Source organism: Megalops cyprinoides, chromosome 21, assembly GCF_013368585.1.
Source record: "Megalops cyprinoides isolate fMegCyp1 chromosome 21, fMegCyp1.pri, whole genome shotgun sequence".
Lineage (NCBI taxonomy): Eukaryota > Metazoa > Chordata > Actinopteri > Elopiformes > Megalopidae > Megalops > Megalops cyprinoides.
This window is the reverse complement of record NC_050603.1, coordinates 14,402,826-14,423,275: the sequence shown is the minus strand read 5'-3', so window position 1 is coordinate 14,423,275 and position 20,450 is coordinate 14,402,826. Positions and strand designations below refer to the sequence as shown.

At 40.8% G+C, this 20,450-nt stretch overlaps 3 protein-coding genes across 4 annotated transcripts; 1 reads left to right on the top strand and 2 right to left on the bottom strand.

Moving 5' to 3' along the window:
* The first annotated feature begins 2,282 nt into the window (after positions 1 to 2,282).
* Positions 2,283 to 5,822, top strand: wdyhv1 (WDYHV motif containing 1). Of its 2 annotated transcripts, none has more exons than XM_036515954.1 (6): positions 2,283 to 2,495; positions 3,189 to 3,288; positions 3,650 to 3,700; positions 3,951 to 4,099; positions 4,683 to 4,807; positions 5,196 to 5,822. In XM_036515954.1, the coding sequence occupies exons 1-6, from the start codon at positions 2,449 to 2,451 to the stop codon at positions 5,297 to 5,299; spliced, it is 576 nt and encodes a 191-aa protein (XP_036371847.1). In that variant the 5' UTR covers positions 2,283 to 2,448; the 3' UTR covers positions 5,300 to 5,822. The 2 variants fall into 2 exon arrangements, with proteins under 2 accessions (XP_036371847.1, XP_036371846.1); XM_036515953.1 differs by having other exon boundaries at positions 2,283 to 2,517.
* Positions 5,823 to 5,857: 35 nt separating this feature from the next.
* On the bottom strand, positions 5,858 to 9,861 carry LOC118768696 (proteasome subunit alpha type-2). The gene is made up of 8 exons (XM_036515563.1): positions 9,789 to 9,861; positions 8,894 to 8,970; positions 8,384 to 8,516; positions 7,915 to 8,037; positions 7,534 to 7,615; positions 6,616 to 6,689; positions 6,153 to 6,210; positions 5,858 to 6,052 (listed from the first exon to the last, which is right to left on the bottom strand). Exons 1-8 carry the CDS (start codon positions 9,827 to 9,829, stop codon positions 5,936 to 5,938), a joined length of 705 nt encoding a protein of 234 aa, XP_036371456.1. The 5' UTR covers positions 9,830 to 9,861; the 3' UTR covers positions 5,858 to 5,935.
* A 1,212-nt stretch (positions 9,862 to 11,073) lies between these two features.
* LOC118796510 (succinate dehydrogenase [ubiquinone] flavoprotein subunit, mitochondrial) lies at positions 11,074 to 20,406 on the bottom strand. Its single transcript, XM_036555437.1, has 15 exons — positions 20,334 to 20,406; positions 19,199 to 19,282; positions 18,465 to 18,626; positions 17,654 to 17,797; positions 16,607 to 16,771; positions 16,145 to 16,293; positions 15,753 to 15,877; positions 15,397 to 15,565; positions 14,522 to 14,717; positions 13,938 to 14,109; positions 13,540 to 13,658; positions 12,732 to 12,843; positions 12,495 to 12,625; positions 12,078 to 12,191; positions 11,074 to 11,743 (listed from the first exon to the last, which is right to left on the bottom strand). The coding sequence occupies exons 1-15, from the start codon at positions 20,391 to 20,393 to the stop codon at positions 11,657 to 11,659; spliced, it is 1,989 nt and encodes a 662-aa protein (XP_036411330.1). The 5' UTR covers positions 20,394 to 20,406; the 3' UTR covers positions 11,074 to 11,656.
* Between the last annotated feature and the right edge of the window lie 44 nt (positions 20,407 to 20,450).

The window sequence follows — 20,450 nt, the reverse complement described above, 5'->3', positions numbered from 1 at the left end:
GACATATCCCCGTGTTATGGCATGGGTCTCATTATAGTCACAGGAAAACCTGATCGCATTTCCGATAGCACTACTAAGAAAAAAAGCAAGAACGTAGCTGAATGAGGATCTGCACATAAGTATGATCAAGGTTTATAAACCTTGGCATCATCCAGTATACTCAAAATGAAATAGAAATTAAATTTTAAAGTACAAAAGTAAGTATTGAATCAGTATAAAACGATGCATGTGTGTAGTTATTATGTGTATGGTAATCATACAAACTTGATTAAACCTCAGTATAAAAAACAAATATAATATTTTTATGATATGATCACAGTTTCAACTCTTTTCTTTCTTCAAATAAGACCTCTTTTGAATTTCCAGGTTTGTGAAGTCATTACTCCTTGTTTCCAGAGTGAGTGGCCCATCATTGGATTTCTAATGTGCTACCACATGGCAGCGAACCATTCCGCTTATAACATACAATATAGTAATACCCGGCAAAGCTGGCCAATATCCTAAAATGTTTGTATTGTGCAATGTGTGTACATTTTGAAATACAGTTTGTCCAGATTTCATCAGCATTAAAGGCCAGAAATATTCCATTTAACTTGATATGTGTACTGCAAGAGTTCAGTGAAACATTCTACTAGGAAGTGACGGATTATGGACATATACTAGGCAAAATTGACTAACATGCCAAAATTTACATATGAACATGAGCTGCTCTTCATAGAGCTCTGGCCTCCACGGTACCATGAAACAACGTCTGTAACCGACCAATGTTCAACGTGGCGACAACGTTAACCGCGGGACCAAATAGCAACATTCTCTTAAAAACGTTGCTGCGACGACACAAGAAGGTCGCCAGAAGGTAGTGTCGCGGTGACCAAATGAGCACTACTCGCGACATTGCTGCAACGTTGTGTGTTCGCTTACTGACAACGTTGCTGCAACGTTGTGTGTTGAATGTTGCCAAATGTCAATTAAATCGTAATATCCATTACGTGAAACTGCACCATGCTATTCAAACAACCATGCATCCGCAAAGTATACGATTCAGTACACCTCAAGGTTCGTTCGTTCACTGCACATGGAGACTGACAGTTATGGGTAAGTGTGATAAGGTCTCCAGAAACTCAGGATTTTACTGACCACTTTTATTGTTTAGCTTATGATGGTTCATGTCAGAACTTAGGTTAGCGGAATCTCGTCTGAAACTAGCACTTAAGGAGCAACTTCCGCCTCAAGCATCTCAAGAGATTCAGGAAGGTTGCGTTGTATCTCAGTTTCCCTACTTTTGCCTTGAACCTCACATAGCGCCAAAACCACTAAAAGATTTTCACGAAATAGCACTATTTAACTGGCGCTCCCGAGCTGAGTACGTTACGCTGTCCCACTAGGTTTAAATCGCTATAGTCCATTAGCCACCAATAATAGAGAGAAACAAATTAGCGTAAACGAAAATGTCTCACTCCACCGCCCCGCCCCCTTTGTTAGTAGCACGCCCTCCAGTTTGAGCACCGTATATTAGGTAAAGAAAAAGCGGGAGATGTAATCTTCAATCGTCAGAAGTGAATGTGTAGAATTTAACTCTATGGTAATCTGATAATAAGTGTAGTTGCAATTTTACCAGACTATGGCGTGTATTTAATCGATGAAGTAGGCTACTTGATTTGAACATCTAGATGGCACATTCTTTCAAATTTTTCGAAAAATCTTTCTTTCCTCATGATTTGTTGGTATCCACACTTCCTTATTATATTTTCAAATGCCACAACATAAATTTTATTGTAATGATAATCGTAATTAGCTACTATAACAACTTAGAATTAAAACTACTAAACTGCAGCAGTGTGGTATACCTAGTACCTAGCAGAGCTCGTACCCAAAACGGCCGCTGGTTCGATTCCCCGCTGGAACACTTGCTGTTGTGCCCTTGGGCAAATATTAAGTACCCACAATTGCTTCAGTAAATATCCAGTTGTATAACTGGATAAAATTATTATCTATGGAAGTCGCTCTGGATAGGAACGTCTGGTAAATGACTTTAGTGTAATGTAAACTGAATATTGTACACAAAAGTATGCGGTGACACGGCATGAATACCTAACAAAAAATGTTACGGCAGCACGTTTTTCTCCAACTGTTAAGATGCGTCAAGTTTAATGCTTTAGAAGACTGGTGAATGAAACTGAAATGTCATGTCTGTATAGAGAGTGGTCAACAGCAAGCACAATTTAAGAAGCCAAATACAACCCTTGGCAGGAGAAAATTTGCTGTCGCACAGGGGACGACATTCCAAGACGTACTTCCCGTACGGACTGAAAACAATGTAGAGTGTCAAGTTCCGTGCTTTTTTACGCGTCTAATTTATTCTGAACTCCACGTGTAAAAATAAAATCAAGTGAAGATTGTTTTACATTTTTATTTTCACGCAATGCATAAGGAGGACATGCACGAGGAATGCGTTTCGTTAGATTACACCCCAGTCACTCCGTCCAGAAGAGAATGTACGTACACCAGCTGCTACTGGTAAGGACAGCCCGAGAAAATGAGTACAAAAAAGGTAGCTACCTAGATATCTACCTAGATACCAGTGTCGCTAAATCACCGTGTTGGTGTATCTGGGGAAAATGTGCAATTCCAAAATAACATGACATTCTAAGTACTATGCAAGAGAGCTGCAGTAGAACTATCTAAATCTATAACCCCATGTCTACATTTCTTGTCTCTGTATACTCACTACCTATAAACGAGAGATAAAGCGAAAAATGTGATGTGGAATTATGGACTAGATGCCACCATTAGGCCAATTGCAATGACCAGTGCCCGCTCTTAGAATGGGAAATGTGTTCTTAGCTGATATTTTTAACAGCCATGTCAGGCCTCATAGAGTTCAGTGGTCTAAACCTGGACGTTTAATCTTATGCTGATTGGTTGCAGTTGGTGGATAGTTTAATGTCTTTGTTTGTGCGAATGCTTTCACGTATTATTTTTGCCCACCGTCGCCGAGTTTCCTGAGATAATTGCTCAAAGCAACATGCACTAAAAGCATGCACCGCCGATATTGCATGTATGCTGTATATTAATTACTCCACTGCCCTAAACACGGAAGTGAATGTCTTGACTTAGTTGAATAACATGACTTACTGTTAACCCGCGAATGCAGTTTTCTTCTGTTCAATGTGGTATTTCTTTTACAGCGAGGAAAATATTTGGAAACTATGCGAGCATATCAAGATCCAAAAAGAAGACTCAATCGACCACATCTATGCAGTTTTCATATCCAACGAAAAACGAATGGTAAAAGTCCCATGGCATGATGATGTTTAAGGTTGTGGGGAGAATGTCAAATAGTTCCATTTTGTATTTATATATGTTTTCACTATCACTTGGTGTTCTATTATGGGTGTGTGCAACATGTGTTACACATAATATGCAATGTTTTTTATCATGGGGTGTGTGCAATATTTAGTTATGTGCATTTTATTGTTGTGATTGGCACAGCTGGTGCTGTTCTATTTATATGTAGTTTATTTTATTGTAATTGTGAAGGCATTTTATGTGCACAGCATTGAGTCCAAGACAAATTTCCCTAAGGGGACAATAAAGTATATTGTATCGTATCGTATCACTAATTTTCTGCTAATTTCATTCTTTGTAGATTCCTATTTGGAGACAGAAATCTAGCCGTGGTGATGAACCAGTAATTTGGGTAGGTAACCATATTAAGTTAAGTTTACTGAACACACCACATTCTGTGCTGAAAGCAGTTCAGTTTCAGTTCACTCAAATACAGGCATACCCTGAGAAAGACAAAGAGACAGTGGCTCCGGTCACGGTCAGGCTTACTCAGGACGGAAGGCAAAAATGTATTAATATATCACAAAATTCACCCATTTATGAGTAAGGGGTTGTCATGGTGTTTGTATTAACATAATTTTTTTTTTTTACTTTTTCTCCAGGATTACCATGTTATTCTACTGCATAAAAGCCAAAGTGACCAAAGCTACATATATGATTTAGACACAGTCCTGCCCTTTCCCTGCCCATTTGATGTGTACATAAGGGAAGCCTTCCGATCTGAAGAGTATATCAAGCCAGCTTTCTGGAGGTAGGGCTGTCTATATTAGTTTTAAAAGCTAAAGATGTAGACATTTTGAAATATTTAGTGATAAAATGTAAAAATATATAGAGAGCTGCCACAGAATACAATGTGAGTATGTGTATATGTGGTATATTAACTAGCAGAAAATCAATACCTTTAGGTTTTTAGGTAGTTAAAGAAATTTTTTCGGTTTGCCTAGTATTACTCATTCTCAGACAAGTCAGTATCAATAAGAGGATTACCACTGTTCTCTGCTACCATTTGTACAACTCTCAGTCTTGCCAAGGCAGCTCTTAAAGGAAAGTAGTAGTGTTTTGGTTTGAGAAGGCGCTGTCCAGCAGTGTGTGTGTGTGTGTGTGTGGAGAAAAAAGAGGTCTCCCAGATTACCAGCAACAAGCCAGAAATCATGCAGCCAATTCAAACTTGTTTCAGAGCATCCAGTCTGGTCTCTCCACCAGGTGGGTCTTCTCACACTCACATGCACTATTTTCATTATCACTACAAATACTAATCCACCAAGTTATTTCAGTCAGCTGTCTTTCTGCCAGTTTATCACCAGCGTATCTAACAGTGAAAAAATGGCTTCTAGGAAATTGCGAGTTGTTTCTGCAGACGCGTATCTGAAGAATTTTGCATCGGATCGGTCGCATATGAAGGATGCCAGTGGGGCTTGGCGAATGCCCCCACCCCCTTACCCCTGCATTGAAACAGCAGGTAAAATCATAATTTCTGCAGGTGTCATTTTGCTTGCTGCTGCAATGTCATCCTAGGCTTAGAGAGACATTTCAGTACTGTAAGGATCTGTAGCACTTCTGTAAGCAACATACTTACCTTTAGCTTGAGTAATGTTCATGGATGGCAATGTGGCAAGGCAGTGGACTTGATAGATGTTTACTGATTTGTATCCCAGTACCAGGTGGGGTACTGCTGTTGCACTGAGCAATGTACATAACATGAATTGCCTCAGAAAATACTCAGCTATATTAGTGGGTAATGTGAAAGCATGTGCACATTCTTTGGAAGAAGGGTGTCTATATGATTGTTTTCTAAAGTATTGATAGGAATTGTCAGCTGTTTTATTAAAAAAAGCTTTCTTCTGCAGATTCAAAGATGAATCTTGATGACTTCATCAGCATGCACTCGGGTATAGGCTGTGGATGTGTCTACACTCTGACAGAATTTGTTCAGCAGTTTGGAAAGACATAAGGAGAAACCTAGTGATATTTTGGACATTTTGAGCAGCACTACACCAATCAGGCAAGCTCTGCGTAATGAGGAAAATATCTTGAAGAGATTGTAATATATGTTGGAAATTTGTATAATTGGTATGCGGGCAAATTATAATGTGATAGAAAACCAAAAACTGTTCTAAAACAATGTCTACACAGGCCAACAGTTTCTTATTTTAAGAAGCAGGATTTTCTGCTTTACCCACTATTTTCTACTTGGGTTATACTGAATGCAAAATATAAGGGAAGAAAATTGACAAGCAGAAAATGACTACTTCAAAGCCATTAAAGTAGTGAAAGAATTTTTTACCATTTTTACATAGCATTACTCACTCATTCAAGTACTGATTGCATCAATTCATATTTTCAGAAATTTCTATGTTTTTGGATAAGTAAAACTATATTCAGGCAAGAACTTTAGAAAAAATGGTGTATCAGCACAAGACACTGGGATACTTGTAATGACCTGTATTTATTATTTGTTTTTACTGAGGTAAGAAGAGGCAAAATTACAAATAATTAAAATGCTGTTAAACTGAAAATACAGTTCTTGTAATTTATTATAAACACAACAACAGAAAAAAAGAAAATCCAATCAGAGCAATGAAGAACTTTAGGCAATAGCTGCCAGGTAATCTTTAACCTCTGCAGGTGAGAGTCTCCTGAAACCAGCTTCATTGCAGATGCCAACCTCAATGTTATCTTCAGTCATCTGACCCTCAAAGCTTTCCTGTAACAAATGAAGAGGATGCAGCAAAATGTATTGGATTGACGCCTCAGTGGTGGACTGGTAACTAGGCTCTGTCCCTGAGAACAAGTGTTCAACTCACCTTCAGGGTCAGGATCGCTGTGTGAATGGCATCCTCAAGTTCCAGATCTTCATTGTATCTGGAAAACAAGATTCAGCCTGAATCACAGTGCCCTTCCAGACAGCAGATATTCAGTAGCAGGCGGTCCTGGATGGCTGGGCAGACACTGAACAGTGTGTGAAGTACAGAGTAAAAGCTAGAACAGCAAGTGTAAGAAAATATTGTATACATATTCAACTAATGTAATGTAGAGAAATGAAGGATGTCAGCAAAGTATCTAAATGTTTACTTGTTTCATTTATGTCCTTGCATTCATCTGCTGCATTAGAGACCAGATACATGTTTGTAACACAATTCATCAGTGAAGTATTGTAAAAACACACGTTGTGTCATGTAATTTACTGAACTAAAACTTTGTCAGAATATATCTGCATCACACAGTTAATTATTGATACAGAAATGCCTAGTCTTCAACTTGTCTCACCTTTTTTCAAGGAATGTTTTTCCATTAACATAGTTCTTTCCCATTGCTGTTGCTTTCCAGGCAAAATATGCACCCTGTGTAGAAGACAAACCAATGTCCATATTTAAAGGTCACCGGACAGTGTGTTTCACAACATAAAATAACAGGAGGCTAAAACAAACAAATACGGAACCATGGGAAGGTGAATCACTTTTGTGTTAACATGAATCTCCTTTCATTATTGTTCTAATGATATAACCTAACTATTCCACTTCTCATTCAGCAAGAATTGAAAAGGTATGATTTGCAGGCACAGAAATGGAAATGGCAGCATGGCTCAGAAGACTTGTGGGGCTGAACAGCAGAATCAACAACAACATAGGTGGTGACTGCCAAAATTACACTGTATAAGCATTCAGGCAGAAAAAATTTAACATAAACAATAAAACGTACCAAGCAGTTATCCACAAGTACAACGTTACTGCATCACACTAAAGTGAATGTAAAACTTAAACATGGTATGTAAAGTGCATCACTATACATTGGCTTTTACATTTATTACCCAATAAAGATTCATAATAGTAACATTAACTTGTATCATACTATCACAGTCATACAGCATACAATGTACTGCAAGAGCTACAATAAACTCAGGCTAAAAGACTAAGTTGCATGGGAATGCAGTTAGTGATTCTGCAGTTCTAACATTTAAAGGTGGTTTATTCCTCCACTGGGGGACAAATGAAAGAGAAGCCAAGTTTGGGCTGTGTGGCCATAAAGGAGCGTCAGGTTGCTAAGCAGACTGTGCAGTGGTGTAAAGCCCACTTAACATAATCTAGTGAACAATTCAGTATGTTGATAAGATGATTGACAATGTGGGAGTGATTTATCTATTCCTGGTTCCGATGAAAATGAATGCTGAGCTGCATTGGTACTTACAGATGGATCGGACTGAAAGAGGTAGGGGCGATCTTCATCCCATCCAGCGATTAGGAGAGACACGCCAAAAGGACGCACACCACTATAACCCAAAAGGCAACGCAACAGCAAATTATCCATCTTTCACCTCAGTTTTCATTATAAAATCCTGCTATTAATTCTGATAAAAAAAATCTATTTTTGTTTGATCATTTACATGCTGTGTTGCCAATCAACATCATATGTTAGGCTATCACTTGAATAAGAAGCCTTGCAATCAAGAGAACTGGCAGTGTCAGTGCAATTTTAAACTAGTGGTTTGACTTATCATGGTTAATGTACAATTGAAAGTAACAGCTGACTAATTTCAATAACCCCTTTGTAAAAGCACATTGGACGAACCCTGACTGTGTGTACTCCTGCATGACAGAAGCCACTCTTTGTACAAGCTGGGCAGTCGGAATAGGTTCCTGGTACACCAGGAAGTACTGCTGGGCCAACTTCCGTGCTCTCCGCACCAACACCCTGCAAACACAGACGATCTCTGAGTTAGATCACGTCATTTCGTAAGATAAGACTTCCATTCAAATCCATACACCAAATGTGCAGTTTCAAAGACACACACATCTGAGTAAGAAATGTCTAGTTATGAAGTCATAAGCCAAAATACACTCAAAATGGCTTTTTAAAATGGCACCAAAATATCTGTTGCTTATTGTGTTGCATAAGCATTAAGCCAACCTTCAGGCACAATTTTGGAATTATAAAGCGTAGCCAAAAAGATACAAGCATCTCAGAGAAGAGGAACCTCCACTCGTAAGGTTTTTAGTAACTGAAGTTCTCATATGCTGAAAATATGGTGAACATTTACCTGTAGTCTGGACCCATACCGCTGTAGACCATGCCTATATGTTTGGTTATTGGCTCCACTTTGTGTACGCTCTGCTCATCATACAGTATGGATTTCTGTTTCTTTTCTGTTGCCAGCACCACTCCATTTGAAGCTGAATAACGAAGCAGCCAAAGGACGCAAAGTCAGTCTCAGTAAGAAAATTACCAGGACTTCAAACACCAATTTCTTCAGCTATCATTTGCACAACTCGGTCTTGCTCAGGTAGTAGTACAGCACTTCGCAACAATATTCAAAAAGGTTACGTTACATGATTTACAAATTTAAGGGACTTGCAATGACTGTGTGTTAACTTTCTGCAAAGAGGGAATGTCTGTAAAAGGAATACCGAAATGGTGTGAACATATTTCAGATGTGTCAGGAATGAAATACAGTCACTACTACAAACGTGAGCAAAATGGAAAAGGTTGTGAAATGTTTAATTTTCCAACGCTCTCGAGCTCTCAGACACTATCAAAGGAGACCATTTACCTTTGATTCCGACAGAAGGAGCACCTGCTGCTACGGCTGCGAGAGCATATTCAATTTGGACCAGTTTTCCCGAGGGACTGTAGAGCGAAAAAAAGTAAGAATTACAACATAAAGCCTTCATGTGGATCTAAGTATATAATAAAAAAAAACAGTGGACATACACACGCTATGGACAAACATTGATTGTTTTCCTTGAATTCTTATACTTTCTATTCAATATAGCGGCTGTCTCTGATGTCAACTCTGGTTCGGTACACCACCGAGCCTTGAAAGCATTGCTCAAATGCACTTCTGAAAGCTCAAGTAGCAACTCGTGCTGCTATGCTGTACAATACCGCAACCAACGAAAACGAATGGCAGGTTTCTTAGGAAAAGAGAATAATCCCCAAGAAAATGACAGAACAAGGTATGTGTGAACATGTAAGATGCAGTATAACAGCATGAACGAGTAGCTAACAAACAAAGCTAGGGTTGCAAACAAACTAAGCCAAGTCTTGTGTAAACAACGTTTAGTCAGCGAGGGTGAGCGAGGACTGAAAGTAAATTCTAGGAAGACTGGTGAGCTAAATATCGCACATGTGCAAGCAAATGAATATAACTTATAAATGTGGTTGTGACAAACTCCGCCAGTGAAACGAGAAAATTCACAGTAGCACAACCAAATCATATGCTGAAGGGAGCCCAGATCCAATGCCTTGGGTTACGCGTTAGACAGCTAGCTAAGGTAGGCCAACAGTGACACTGCAACTCTATTCATTCTCACATCGTTAAAGCCTTTCGATTCATGCCCCAAAAGAAAAGAGAGAACTATTCTGCCAAGCTGGCTGTATATAAATCCAGCACACAGCCAACGCACATTCTGTTTACAGTTGCACATACTTAAACAGTTATTTACCTGAATGTGGTAAGGGAGAAACTGTATCCTCTTTCTGCCATTTCTGATCACTTGCCGGGGGAATTCACACATGACGGACTGCCGGAAGGCGAAAGGAATGCTGGGATATGAATTTAACTTCCGTTCTGCACTTCTGCAGATCCGAAGATTTTTCTACAAGGATCTGTCTACATTGGGCTCCACTCAACATTGAAAAGCAATCTAGCGAATGAATGAATAGGTTAAATGTCGTGTGTATATCCGCAACAGATAAAATCTTTGGGGGGGAAAAACATGACTACACAAACACAACTTGCGGGAAAAGTATTTGCGCTCAGTCAGTGCAGATGAATTTGCTGCAGGTGCGTCTAGCCATGCAATCGTGAGGAACGAAGACAAAATGCTGTCCGCACCCTGCAAAAGAACTGTCTCCAAGGTCTATCGGAAATTTTATTTAATCAACTTACATGAAAGGGCAAAAACGTGCACTTTCAGGTTCAGGTTCAAATTGTGAATGGCAAACGTTTCGACAGTGCCACACACACACACACACGTGAATATATATATAATTACATAATGTAATTGTAAGTACATAAAATACATGTGTAAAATACAATGTTTTTTAATGTTTACGTATTGAATTTATTGTCTTCAAATTTCATTCACAGCTGGTGTTATTTTTCCCTTTTGCCTTTTTTATTTATTTGCCTTTCATTTATGACTTTAATTTTGTGAAGGTTGGTCCTGCCCCTCTGAAACTGCGACGAAATCATGTAAAAATAAAGAAGTCTAAGGGGTTACGCACACTCCGAGTAGTGATCATGAATATTCTTCTCTTGGAAAATAACGAAATCGAGACTGTAAATGATGAATCTATATTTAATGTTAGGGTTTGAATTAAAGAGAGCATCTATCATGCACACTGTGGTATATTTATATGTTAGGTATAGTTTAACTTTAACATTGAGCACATGGCATCTTTTCGCAGTAACATATTAGCTATCTTTGCTCAGCTGTGGAAATTTTATCAACAGGCTTCGATGACCCTTTGGAATCGTGCATTACAGACATTCCGAAATTGTCCTTCACACATTCATCTCTGCCAATAAAAGAGAACTGGATGTAATGATGTGTGCATTTAATTCCTTGTTACAATGAAAACAAAAACTACTACATTAAAAGGATTCATTTCTACACTAATACCATGCAAGGCAAATCTCTAAACTTCAAAAAGTAACACAGAAGGTAGAGCTACTATACCTACTCGGTGCATAGAATGTGAAGCCCACACATCAAATTTGTTGAGCAGGAGAAGTGCTGCCCTGATGCTTGGGGTAGGTGAGATAACACATTAAGAGGAGCAGAATTATACTGGTACTCTGCACATACACCTAAGACATTTCCACGCAATATGGTACTGGAGCATTTTTATTGATCTTAAATGCCACAAGCAGAACACATGCATTATGCACAGAAATTGACCTACATTTGATATTGTGCGCTTGTTTGAACAAGAAGGCCACGGAACAAGTGAACACAGTATCTCGTTGGCATCTTTGAGTTAATGTTCATCTTTACTGACGGTGATTTTAGTAAACATGAGTCTGCTCTGTTAACTACCACATTTTTTACATAATCATTCCATATTTAAATATTAAATATTCATTTATTTGCCAGCAATAACTATAGCAAATACATTGAATGTTGTAATAAACATGAACCACACTGTTTGCACAATTCTCTCAAGTTACAGCACAGTTTATTAAAGAACACCAAATATACCATGTGCAGTACTTTTTGTTCTGTGTGAAAACCACACGTTAAACCTGTTTTATTGTAATTGCAAAAGCACAAAGTCATGTTATAAATACGAATGGTTAGACTGGTGTCTAGTAGGAGCGAATGGCAGGAGGGATGGCTGAGCAATCTTCCTCAGACAATGAGTTGTCAATCACAGGTCTGTATTCCAGAGTCACCTAAAAGGGCATATTTAAAGAGAGACTAAGTCAGGAAAATGCCATAACATAACCTGGCAGAGCATGGATTCAGAAGAACACCTGTGACTGCTTTATACCAAACCAAAGCACAACTCTTGGATTTCCTTATTTGAAACATTGGGCAGTGTAATTATAATGTAAGAGTATTATACACCTAGTTATACCTGTAGTAAGCAGCTATGAAAAGGCCAGTTCTATTCTATCAGTCAGAGCAGTCAGGACATGTTCTCTTGCTTTTGTACAAGCATGATGCTTACGAGTAACAAACATCACACATTAACATCACTGTGATCTGACAGGTTGATGTCTATACCTTGCCAGTCTTGGGATCCACATATGAGAGCGTGTGCTTTCTCCAGTGCTCCTCAAAGGGCTTTCTCTGCTGGCCCTGCAGCGGCTTGGAGTAGTCAAACTCATCCACACGGTCCTGCAAGACAAAACCAGTCCATACAGGGATCCAGGAATTCTCTCTTACTATTCTAAGATTTATTTCATTTCAAAAATTGTGTTTGATGTTCTGTTGTCTGCCACGTGTCATTCTGTTCCTAAGGGCACTACAACCAAGTAAAGGTTACTGCTTTCCACTTTATCATTAATTCAGGGGTTGCTGGGGTTTGCTATGTATTGAAATGCACCAACAATAAAAAAAAACGTCATAGTGTGAAGGTAAGCTCATCTCCAGGGAGTGCGAGTGGTACGTTGGTGGCATTATTTGCAGGTGAACACTCACCTTGAAGTCCTCTCTGGCATGGGCACCCCGGCTCTCCTTGCGTGCCTCGGCGGAGTGGATGGTCTGGACAGCGTTCAGCATCAGGTTCTGCAGCTCCAGGGTCTCCACCAGGTCAGTGTTCCACACAATTCCTGTAGGCGTCAGGGCAATTGTTATAAAACCTACGGACTGAACGGACTATAGAGCCTGTGGGAGTCAATTAAGACAAACACAAATGCAGGGAAGTCAAACTCGGACCTCTGTCAAAGGTCTTGATGTCATCCAGGGTCTGGTACAGGGCATCCATCTTGTCGCAGCCCTCCTTCAGCACAGAGCCAGTGCGGAACACAGCGGCGTGATTCTGCATGTTCTGAGAGGGGACAGGGAACAGGTGATGACATCATTCACATTCATGTTACTAAACTGGACAACCCCCATACCTACAATTGGTTATCTAACGGGGCAAGCAGATCAGTAATATGACACCCAGACAGCTTACCAACAATACACAAAGCTATGTACTGTAGCTACCTGCCTACCCAGCCAAGTTACAATTCTGAATGCTCAACCAGTTCACAATAAATCTTGCCACTGAGAAAACAATCTCACAACTCGGCATATAAGTATTCTTTTGTGAGGTGTGCCTGTGTCCTATAGCTAATGCAAAATGGCTGTGGTCTGCCTGTACACAAGCTGTAGCTGAATGCTTTGACCTGAGGTAGCTTTGTATCACAGTTGTTAACATAGCTTACTTAAAAAGGCCATAACTTGCATTTTAAGGTTTCAAACATTTTAACAAAGGATTTCACAGCAGCTCTACTATAAATAGGCCAATAAACTGAAATGAAGTATAAAAAATATCTGATTGTCATTCTCTCCACTGCAATTCATCACCCAAGTCATTTACTCAACAATACTGTATCAAAAATAAACGGGTAACCAATTACGAAAGTTAAATAAATAAATAAAACAGCTCCAGAGTCAGACAGACATATTGATTAGCATGCATATGGGAGAAGCCTAACAGCAGACTATTCCACCTCATTTCCAGTTGCTGAGAGTATACCTTCTGCATGCTCAGTCTGATCTCAGAGGTCCTGGTGTTCCCACTGGCAAATCTCAGCTTATCCAAGTTGGCTACAGACTCCTCACCAGCATTTGGCTTCAAGGGTGGCAGCTTCTCTCCTAAAGTCACAAGAAGAGCCATCTAAACTTATGATCAATAAACTAGCTGCAAAGCAACTATATGTCATTATGGATGTCATTTTGTCTATGTTAAGCTTGGTCATGAGAATTTGGTTAATACAAAAAATACAATATACAACCTCAGCAAGATGCTCTATATCCATAACAAGCAATACACCCATTTATAAGATATGGAAAAAACTACTGCCACTGGGACATGTATATTGCAAATAGGGTAATGGAGAAAAGGGTTCAGAGATTCCTGCCAGAATGCATTACCAGGGGTGCAGATTTCAGCAATGGTGAGGGCGCAGGCACGGCCAAACACCACTAAATCGAGCAAGGAGTTGGCGCCCAGTCGGTTGGCACCATGGACGGAGGCACAACCGGATTCCCCGCAGGCATACAGCCCGGGCACTATCTTGTCCTCCCCATTCTTGTGGGTGATGACCTGTGGATGATTTAAACAGAGTCAGCACTCAGCACACTTTCAAGGTGCTTCAGCCACATCCCGGTTTATCTCTCAGTTTCAGGTCTACTAGTGTGTGACCTGCTCATGTGTACACCTTCATTACCACTTCTAGGTCAAAGATCATTGTGTGAGGGACAGGTGTGAGGGACAGAATTACTCTTCCAAAATGAAGGTTGAAACATTTGACTGTCAGCTTACAGGTGAATCAAACACTTTGCTCTCTCAATACTTTTAGAATTGCAGTCATTTTGAATCTAGAGATCACTTCAACATGTAGCCAGAAGATAACCTTTTTAAATACATGGAAGAATAATCAGTTGTACAATTAACGATTGTGTGCAGTTGTGTGCCTGAGTCCCATAGGCTGGAGCTCGGAGTGCGCGATGTCTACCTGGCCCTTGAAGTTGGTGGGTATTCCACCCATGTTGTAGTGAACAGTTGGAAGCACAGGAATTGGTTCTTTGGTGACGTCAACACCGGCAAAGATCATGGCAGTCTCAGAGATGCCAGGCAAGCGGGTGGCCAGCTGCTGTGGGGGCAAGTGGTGCAGCTGCAGGTAGACATGGTCCTTCTCTGGGCCGACACCCCTGAGAACATACATTATTACATTACATTATTGGCATTTAGCAGATGCCCTTATCCAGAGTGACTTGCATCGGTTACAGTTTTTTTTTTTTTAATATAATATAAATATTCACCAAGACAACTGAGGGTTAAGTACCCCAGTTCCCCAGGAGGGAATCAAACCGGCAACCTTTTGATTATGAGTCCGGCTCCTTAACCATTATGCTACACTACCACAGCAGTGACCTGTAGTGCATTACTCCTTAAAGAATCGCCCATTTTACAAAGCTCACTTTGTTACTATGGCAACACAGCCAAAAACATTATCATACTCGATAGCATATCTGGTTAAGGTGAAGAGGATGTGTCACATAAGTCTGTGTCTTCCCCACTAGTCAAATCAGATGTTCTACATTTTGAAAAACCAACAGCTCCCCGTTGGTTTTTCAAAAAGTACATCCCGCTGATCAAACTGGAGATCCCACTGACTAACACTGCAGTGTTATTTCACTGATGAAACAATGACAAAAGGAAATCTCGACCCTTAAATTCCAGCAGAGGTACTCCACAGCAAGCTTGTTAAAGACAGGAAACTGCCTGGCAGGTTCTGCAAACCATTCATTAAACTGCCCAGGTGTCTGTGTGGTGTGTTCCACTTAAACTCCTGTCATACTGGAAAGCCAAATATATAGTGACCCGCACCTTCCTTCCCGGATCTCGATGGTCATGGAGCGGGACACCACGTCTCTGGAGGCCAGGTCCTTGGCGTTGGGGGCGTAGCGCTCCATGAACCTCTCCCCCTCGCTGTTGATGAGGATTCCACCCTCTCCACGGCAACCCTCTGTGATCAGGCAGCCAGCCCCGTAGATACCTGCCAGGAATACACCATAGCAAAAAAAAAAGCTTTAGAAGGTGCAGACAGATCTAGCTGGGTGTGATATTTCTGTCATGAAACAGAGGCAATCAGCCAATCAGCAACTGGGGCGTGTCCATACACTGGTTTAGTGTGATGCAGCTGTACAGGCTAAACAGGAAACAGCAGCTGGGACATCTCTCACCTGTGGGGTGGAACTGCACAAACTCAAGGTCCTGGCAGGGGAGGCCAGCACGTGTCACCATGGCATTGCCATCTCCAGTGCTGGTGTGTGCAGAGGTACAGCTGAAATAGGTGCGGCCATAACCCCTGCACCACAATGACAAAAAATGAATACAAGCGTAAGTAGTTCTGACAATACGATGCACTGTTAATTTCTCTTAATTCAGCTGTGGACCAAATCACACAAAAAAACATCTTCTTTAGGTTACCATGAATAGTTTGAGCCTTTTGATGTGAACCCATTATAATAAGCATGTCTCACCTCTGTACCATGTACGGTGGTACAAAGTCTGGGGCATGGTACTCTGCCCTCACTAAACTCGTATGTAAACAAGGACGTGGGACTTCTGTTACCCCGTGGCGATGACGGTGTTCTTGGCTCTGAAGCGGTGGATGGACCCGTCCTCCATGCACAGTGCAATCACCCCTCTGCACTCCCCATCCTCCATCAGCAGGTCCAGGGCAAAGTACTCCACAAAATAACTGGTGTCATACCTCAAGGACTGAGAGGAAAGCACACTGTCTTAGAGATGTCGGAGCAGCAAAGGCTGGTGCTGACAAAGCTGTAAGTGAGGGAGGGGCTCACACCTGTGTAGCAAACTCGTTCCCCCTTAAGATAATTAATCTTCTTAACCCTAAGAGTTACTCACCAGCTGTGAGACCAGCCTGGACTTCAGCCAAAGTTCTTACAACAATATTATTGCCCGTAATTGTTTTTGCTACTGTCATGACTAAAACAGTAACAGTTGTTTACGGCATTTAAGCTACGCTTTGGGTACTTCTGAGTACTGCAGGGGGAAATGAAGGTTCCCTTACCCGGCCATACAGGGTATGTAGCAGGGAGTGGCCGGTCCTGTCTGCCACGCAGCAGCATCTGTGTGCCTGGCCACCCTTGCCGAATTTCAGGCTCTGGCCTCCGAAAGCACGCTGGTAGATCCTCCCATCCTCGGTGCGGCTAAAGGGCATGCCAAAGTTCTCCAGCTGCAAAAGCAGGGAACAGATCGTCAGCAGGCGTCAGACCAGAGGAAGCTGCAGAGAGATTCCAAGGCAGGCCAATGGTTCCAACATTACTTGACCACCAGGTTTCTACAAAAGCAACAACTAGCCAGGGCAGCAATATATATATTTCAATTAGAGATTTTAGCATTTACCATACATACAGTTAAGTTCAGCTGAAATTGCAAAGGTTTCTACAGAAAGCAGCATGTTGGCTTTGCAAAAATGATAACCCTGAATTGCCTCAGTAAAATATCCAGCTGTATAAATGGATAACGTTGTAAGTCACTCTGGATAAGAGCATCTGCTAAATGCCAATAATGTAATGTAATGTAATGTAATGATAACTATGGCCATGGGTAGAAAAAGCCATGTGTATTTGTTATAGTTCTTATTGACAGCCTTCTAAGAGCTGGCCCCCTGTACATTCCCAGTATGCGGGGCCTCCTGCTGCAGCTGTTTTTGCAAAGGACCTCGGATCCCTGCTCGGCATTCTGAGGTCACCATGGGAGGGTGTCGGGTTGTCCTCATGTGGTTTTCAAACACAGAAGAGGTTCACCTTTCTGTTAGCTTCAACACAGTATGTTTCTTCTTAACTATTATTTACATATATAATCAACTGGAATTTGAAATTGGTTTTGCATTTCCTTGAAAAAGTGAGTAAGTATTACATAATTTGGCTAAGACCAAATGTTTGGCTGAATGTAGCAACCACGTGATTGCATTCATAAAACAGCCCTGTAATTTCAATCAAACACCTGTATTTGAATTTAGTTCTCCAACAGAACAACCCTCAGCACCTTTGAACTGTTAGTAACTGCACCACCATCATGAGCATAGAGGACCAAACCATAGCAGGGCCCTTACCTCCACCACAGCAGCTGGAGCCTGCTCTGTCATGTAGTGTATGGCATCCTGGTCTCCCAGCCAATCAGATCCTTTCACCGTGTCATAGAAGTGCCACCGCCAATCATCATCTTCCATGTTGCCGAGGGCTGCATTGATTCCACCCTTGACCAGGATGAGACCAGTTAGCAGTTTAGCTATTTTAAACACATGGTATCAAAACGCAGAAACGGAAGTACTATTGCAGAGTGGAATGTATAAACGTTTTCTGGAACATAGTTAAAACTCACTTTGGTCTTCAAAGATGAACAATGCATTTCAGTGAATGACTTTTTGGCAAAAGCAGCACAACCATGCTATAATATTCAATTTTACCAAAATGTGTAAAAAAATGCATTCAGTTTAACGTTAACCTCTCATATTTACATGGGGACATAAACTGATTTAAAAAACATTTTATTTTCCTGCACCAGCAGAATCACCTTTATTGTACACAATTATTTTACCAATTTCAATAAAAACAAGAATATTTGTCATTAAAAACCTCCAGGGACAGCAGATGAGAAAGTCATTCTTTAAAGAGCGTGTTCAGCATGGACTTTAGACTTCATTTACGGAGACCACCATACATCATCCTAACAGCACTGGCTAATAAACCTTTGCACTGCCTTAGCTTGATGTCAAGACAAGTTACATTTTATGACACAAGGCTTAATCTGAAAAGCAGATCAGCCTAATAAAAACTGCTGTGAGTCTGCTTTCTGAGGCACAGTTAATCCTTCTGGTTGATACTAAGGGGAGATAAAGTGCAAGTAGGAGACGGGCTCAGTACCTGTGCTGCCACTGTGTGGGACCTGGTTGGGAACAGTTTGGTGACACAGGCAGTGTTGAAGCCAGCCTCCGACAGACCGAAAGCGGCGCGTAGTCCAGCCCCGCCAGCACCAACCACCACTGCATCAAATTCATGGTCTACCACTGGGTATTGTGTTGAGATCTGCAGATCCGTACACATACACAGACACACACACCCCCCTTCAGGTAAGGCTTCATGCATGACTTCCCCTGGATGGCTCCTGTCTTTTCCCACTGAGATGTGAACCAATCTGACCCAGACTGACTCTTTTATACACAGTTATTATAAATTCCTCTGGGTGGGGAGTGGCATAGTTGTTGGTACAAACCCAGGGTGTGACACAGCCATTGTCCCCTTGAACAAGGTGTTTAAGTTCAGTAAATAAGTAACAATTACACATATCCCAAACAGATTTACTCACTGAATCAACAAAGTGTAAACTACTTATTGCAATGGCTATATAAAACCATAAGGCAAAAATTTCAATATTAAGATGGTGGAGACAGTTAAGACATTCACTATTGGCATTTACAGTAAAAAAAAAAATAGTATACACTACTACTCTTGGACTCCATTTCTATACCAAAACTTAGCCAGCTTATTGACATAATAATTATGCTTTTTGGTCTAAAAAAATGATCGGTGACAATTCAAAATATTGTAAATCAAATCAAAACACTGCAAACTGGAGATTTTTAAGCAAGTGAACTTACAGCATCTGAAACTTTCGCATTGTCCCTCTTGCCGTAGATGGAGAAGTGGAGACTCCTGGAGCTCCCTGAACCAACTGCCGGAAGCTGAGGGGACCAAAGAATAAATAAATTAATAAATAAATTACCATCAATAAAGCCTCATCGAAGGAACCTACATGACGGGACCAAATGTGGTCCCATCACTACATTTGATTGTATCTATGTAGCCCACGCTATTGATTTCTCAGAGGCAAAAATAAATAAGTAAATAAATATCCCATTTGGAAAGCACCACATGTGGGTCAAGTTAAGGATGCTACAAATGCACTTTAGGTATCAAATATTCCATAGTGTTTGTTAGCAACAACAGCTAGTCAATGAGAAAGGGCATTACGCAAAGTGTTGTGTAAGTTTGCCTCAGCGGTTTTAAGTCACAGGCTAAACTGTCCCCCTGTACATAAGTGATTTCACCAAAAATCCAAAAATTAAATAAAATAATTTTAGAGCAAGGAGAGTGCTCGATTATCTCAAATTTCTTAATTGCTTAGCTCGAATTTGGTAAAAACAGCTAGCTAGATAAACATCCTGCATGAAGGAACGCAATGGTAGCTATGAAGTAGGCTAAATAATTTGAGGTTCCCTTAAAACAGGCGAAAGGAAGTTAGCAACAAAGCCAGTAGCTTGTGTTAATAATGACTAATAATATTAGCTTGGATGCTAGTTCGCTTAGCTAAGTTACATCTAATTGCACACAGACTCAGGCTGTTCTGTAACCGTTAGCTAGCTCTACCTTAGTGACCTTCACCGAAGAGGGATATCATGACGAGCCTACCGTATCCATTATGTTTACAATACAACACAATCTGCTAGCTAGCTAGCATGACATCTTGGTAACTGTCACACAAAGGATACTACTGCCAGGTTTTCGTTGAGGGTAAGCAGAAAATATCCTGCGACCCCTCTGTTAGTCAAAGAGATTGAAGGATAGTTAGCTAACCTGGCACTGTAGCACAAACTGGTTACAAAACAGAACCACAGAACCAGGAAGTTGACATCTCGTGATTTTGCCGATACAACGGGAATACAAAACACCCCCTCCACACACACAAACCGTTGTGCTTTATACTGCATAAATGTCTGATTCACAAATACTCACAGCTTTAGCTGAAAGGATCCTCTTCGTGAGAACACGAGACGCAGCGCAAACTGCCGCCATGTTGTCCAACCTTTCAACCAGACTGGTGTGCAGGGTGAGAGGATACGTAAGGCACGC

Coding starts and splice junctions, on each gene's coding strand:
- LOC118796510 (XM_036555437.1), bottom strand. CDS start 20,393: ATGGCGGCAGTTTGCGCTGCGTCTCGTGTTCTCACGAAGAGGATCCTT. Junction 15,566..15,752: donor TGTGCAGTTCCACCCCACAG/GTGAGAGATGTC, acceptor TATTCCTGGCAG/GTATCTACGGGGCTGGCTGC. Junction 12,844..13,539: donor TCAGACTGAGCATGCAGAAG/GTATACTCTCAG, acceptor GTCCCCTCTCAG/AACATGCAGAATCACGCCGC.
- wdyhv1 (XM_036515953.1), top strand. CDS start 2,423: ATGCATAAGGAGGACATGCACGAGGAATGCGTTTCGTTAGATTACACC. Junction 2,518..3,188: donor ACGTACACCAGCTGCTACTG/GTAAGGACAGCC, acceptor TTTCTTTTACAG/CGAGGAAAATATTTGGAAAC. Junction 3,289..3,649: donor TATCCAACGAAAAACGAATG/GTAAAAGTCCCA, acceptor CATTCTTTGTAG/ATTCCTATTTGGAGACAGAA.
- LOC118768696 (XM_036515563.1), bottom strand. CDS start 9,829: ATGGCAGAAAGAGGATACAGTTTCTCCCTTACCACATTCAG. Junction 8,971..9,788: donor TTCTCCCTTACCACATTCAG/GTAAATAACTGT, acceptor TTCGCTCTACAG/TCCCTCGGGAAAACTGGTCC. Junction 8,517..8,893: donor TCCTTCTGTCGGAATCAAAG/GTAAATGGTCTC, acceptor TTCGTTATTCAG/CTTCAAATGGAGTGGTGCTG.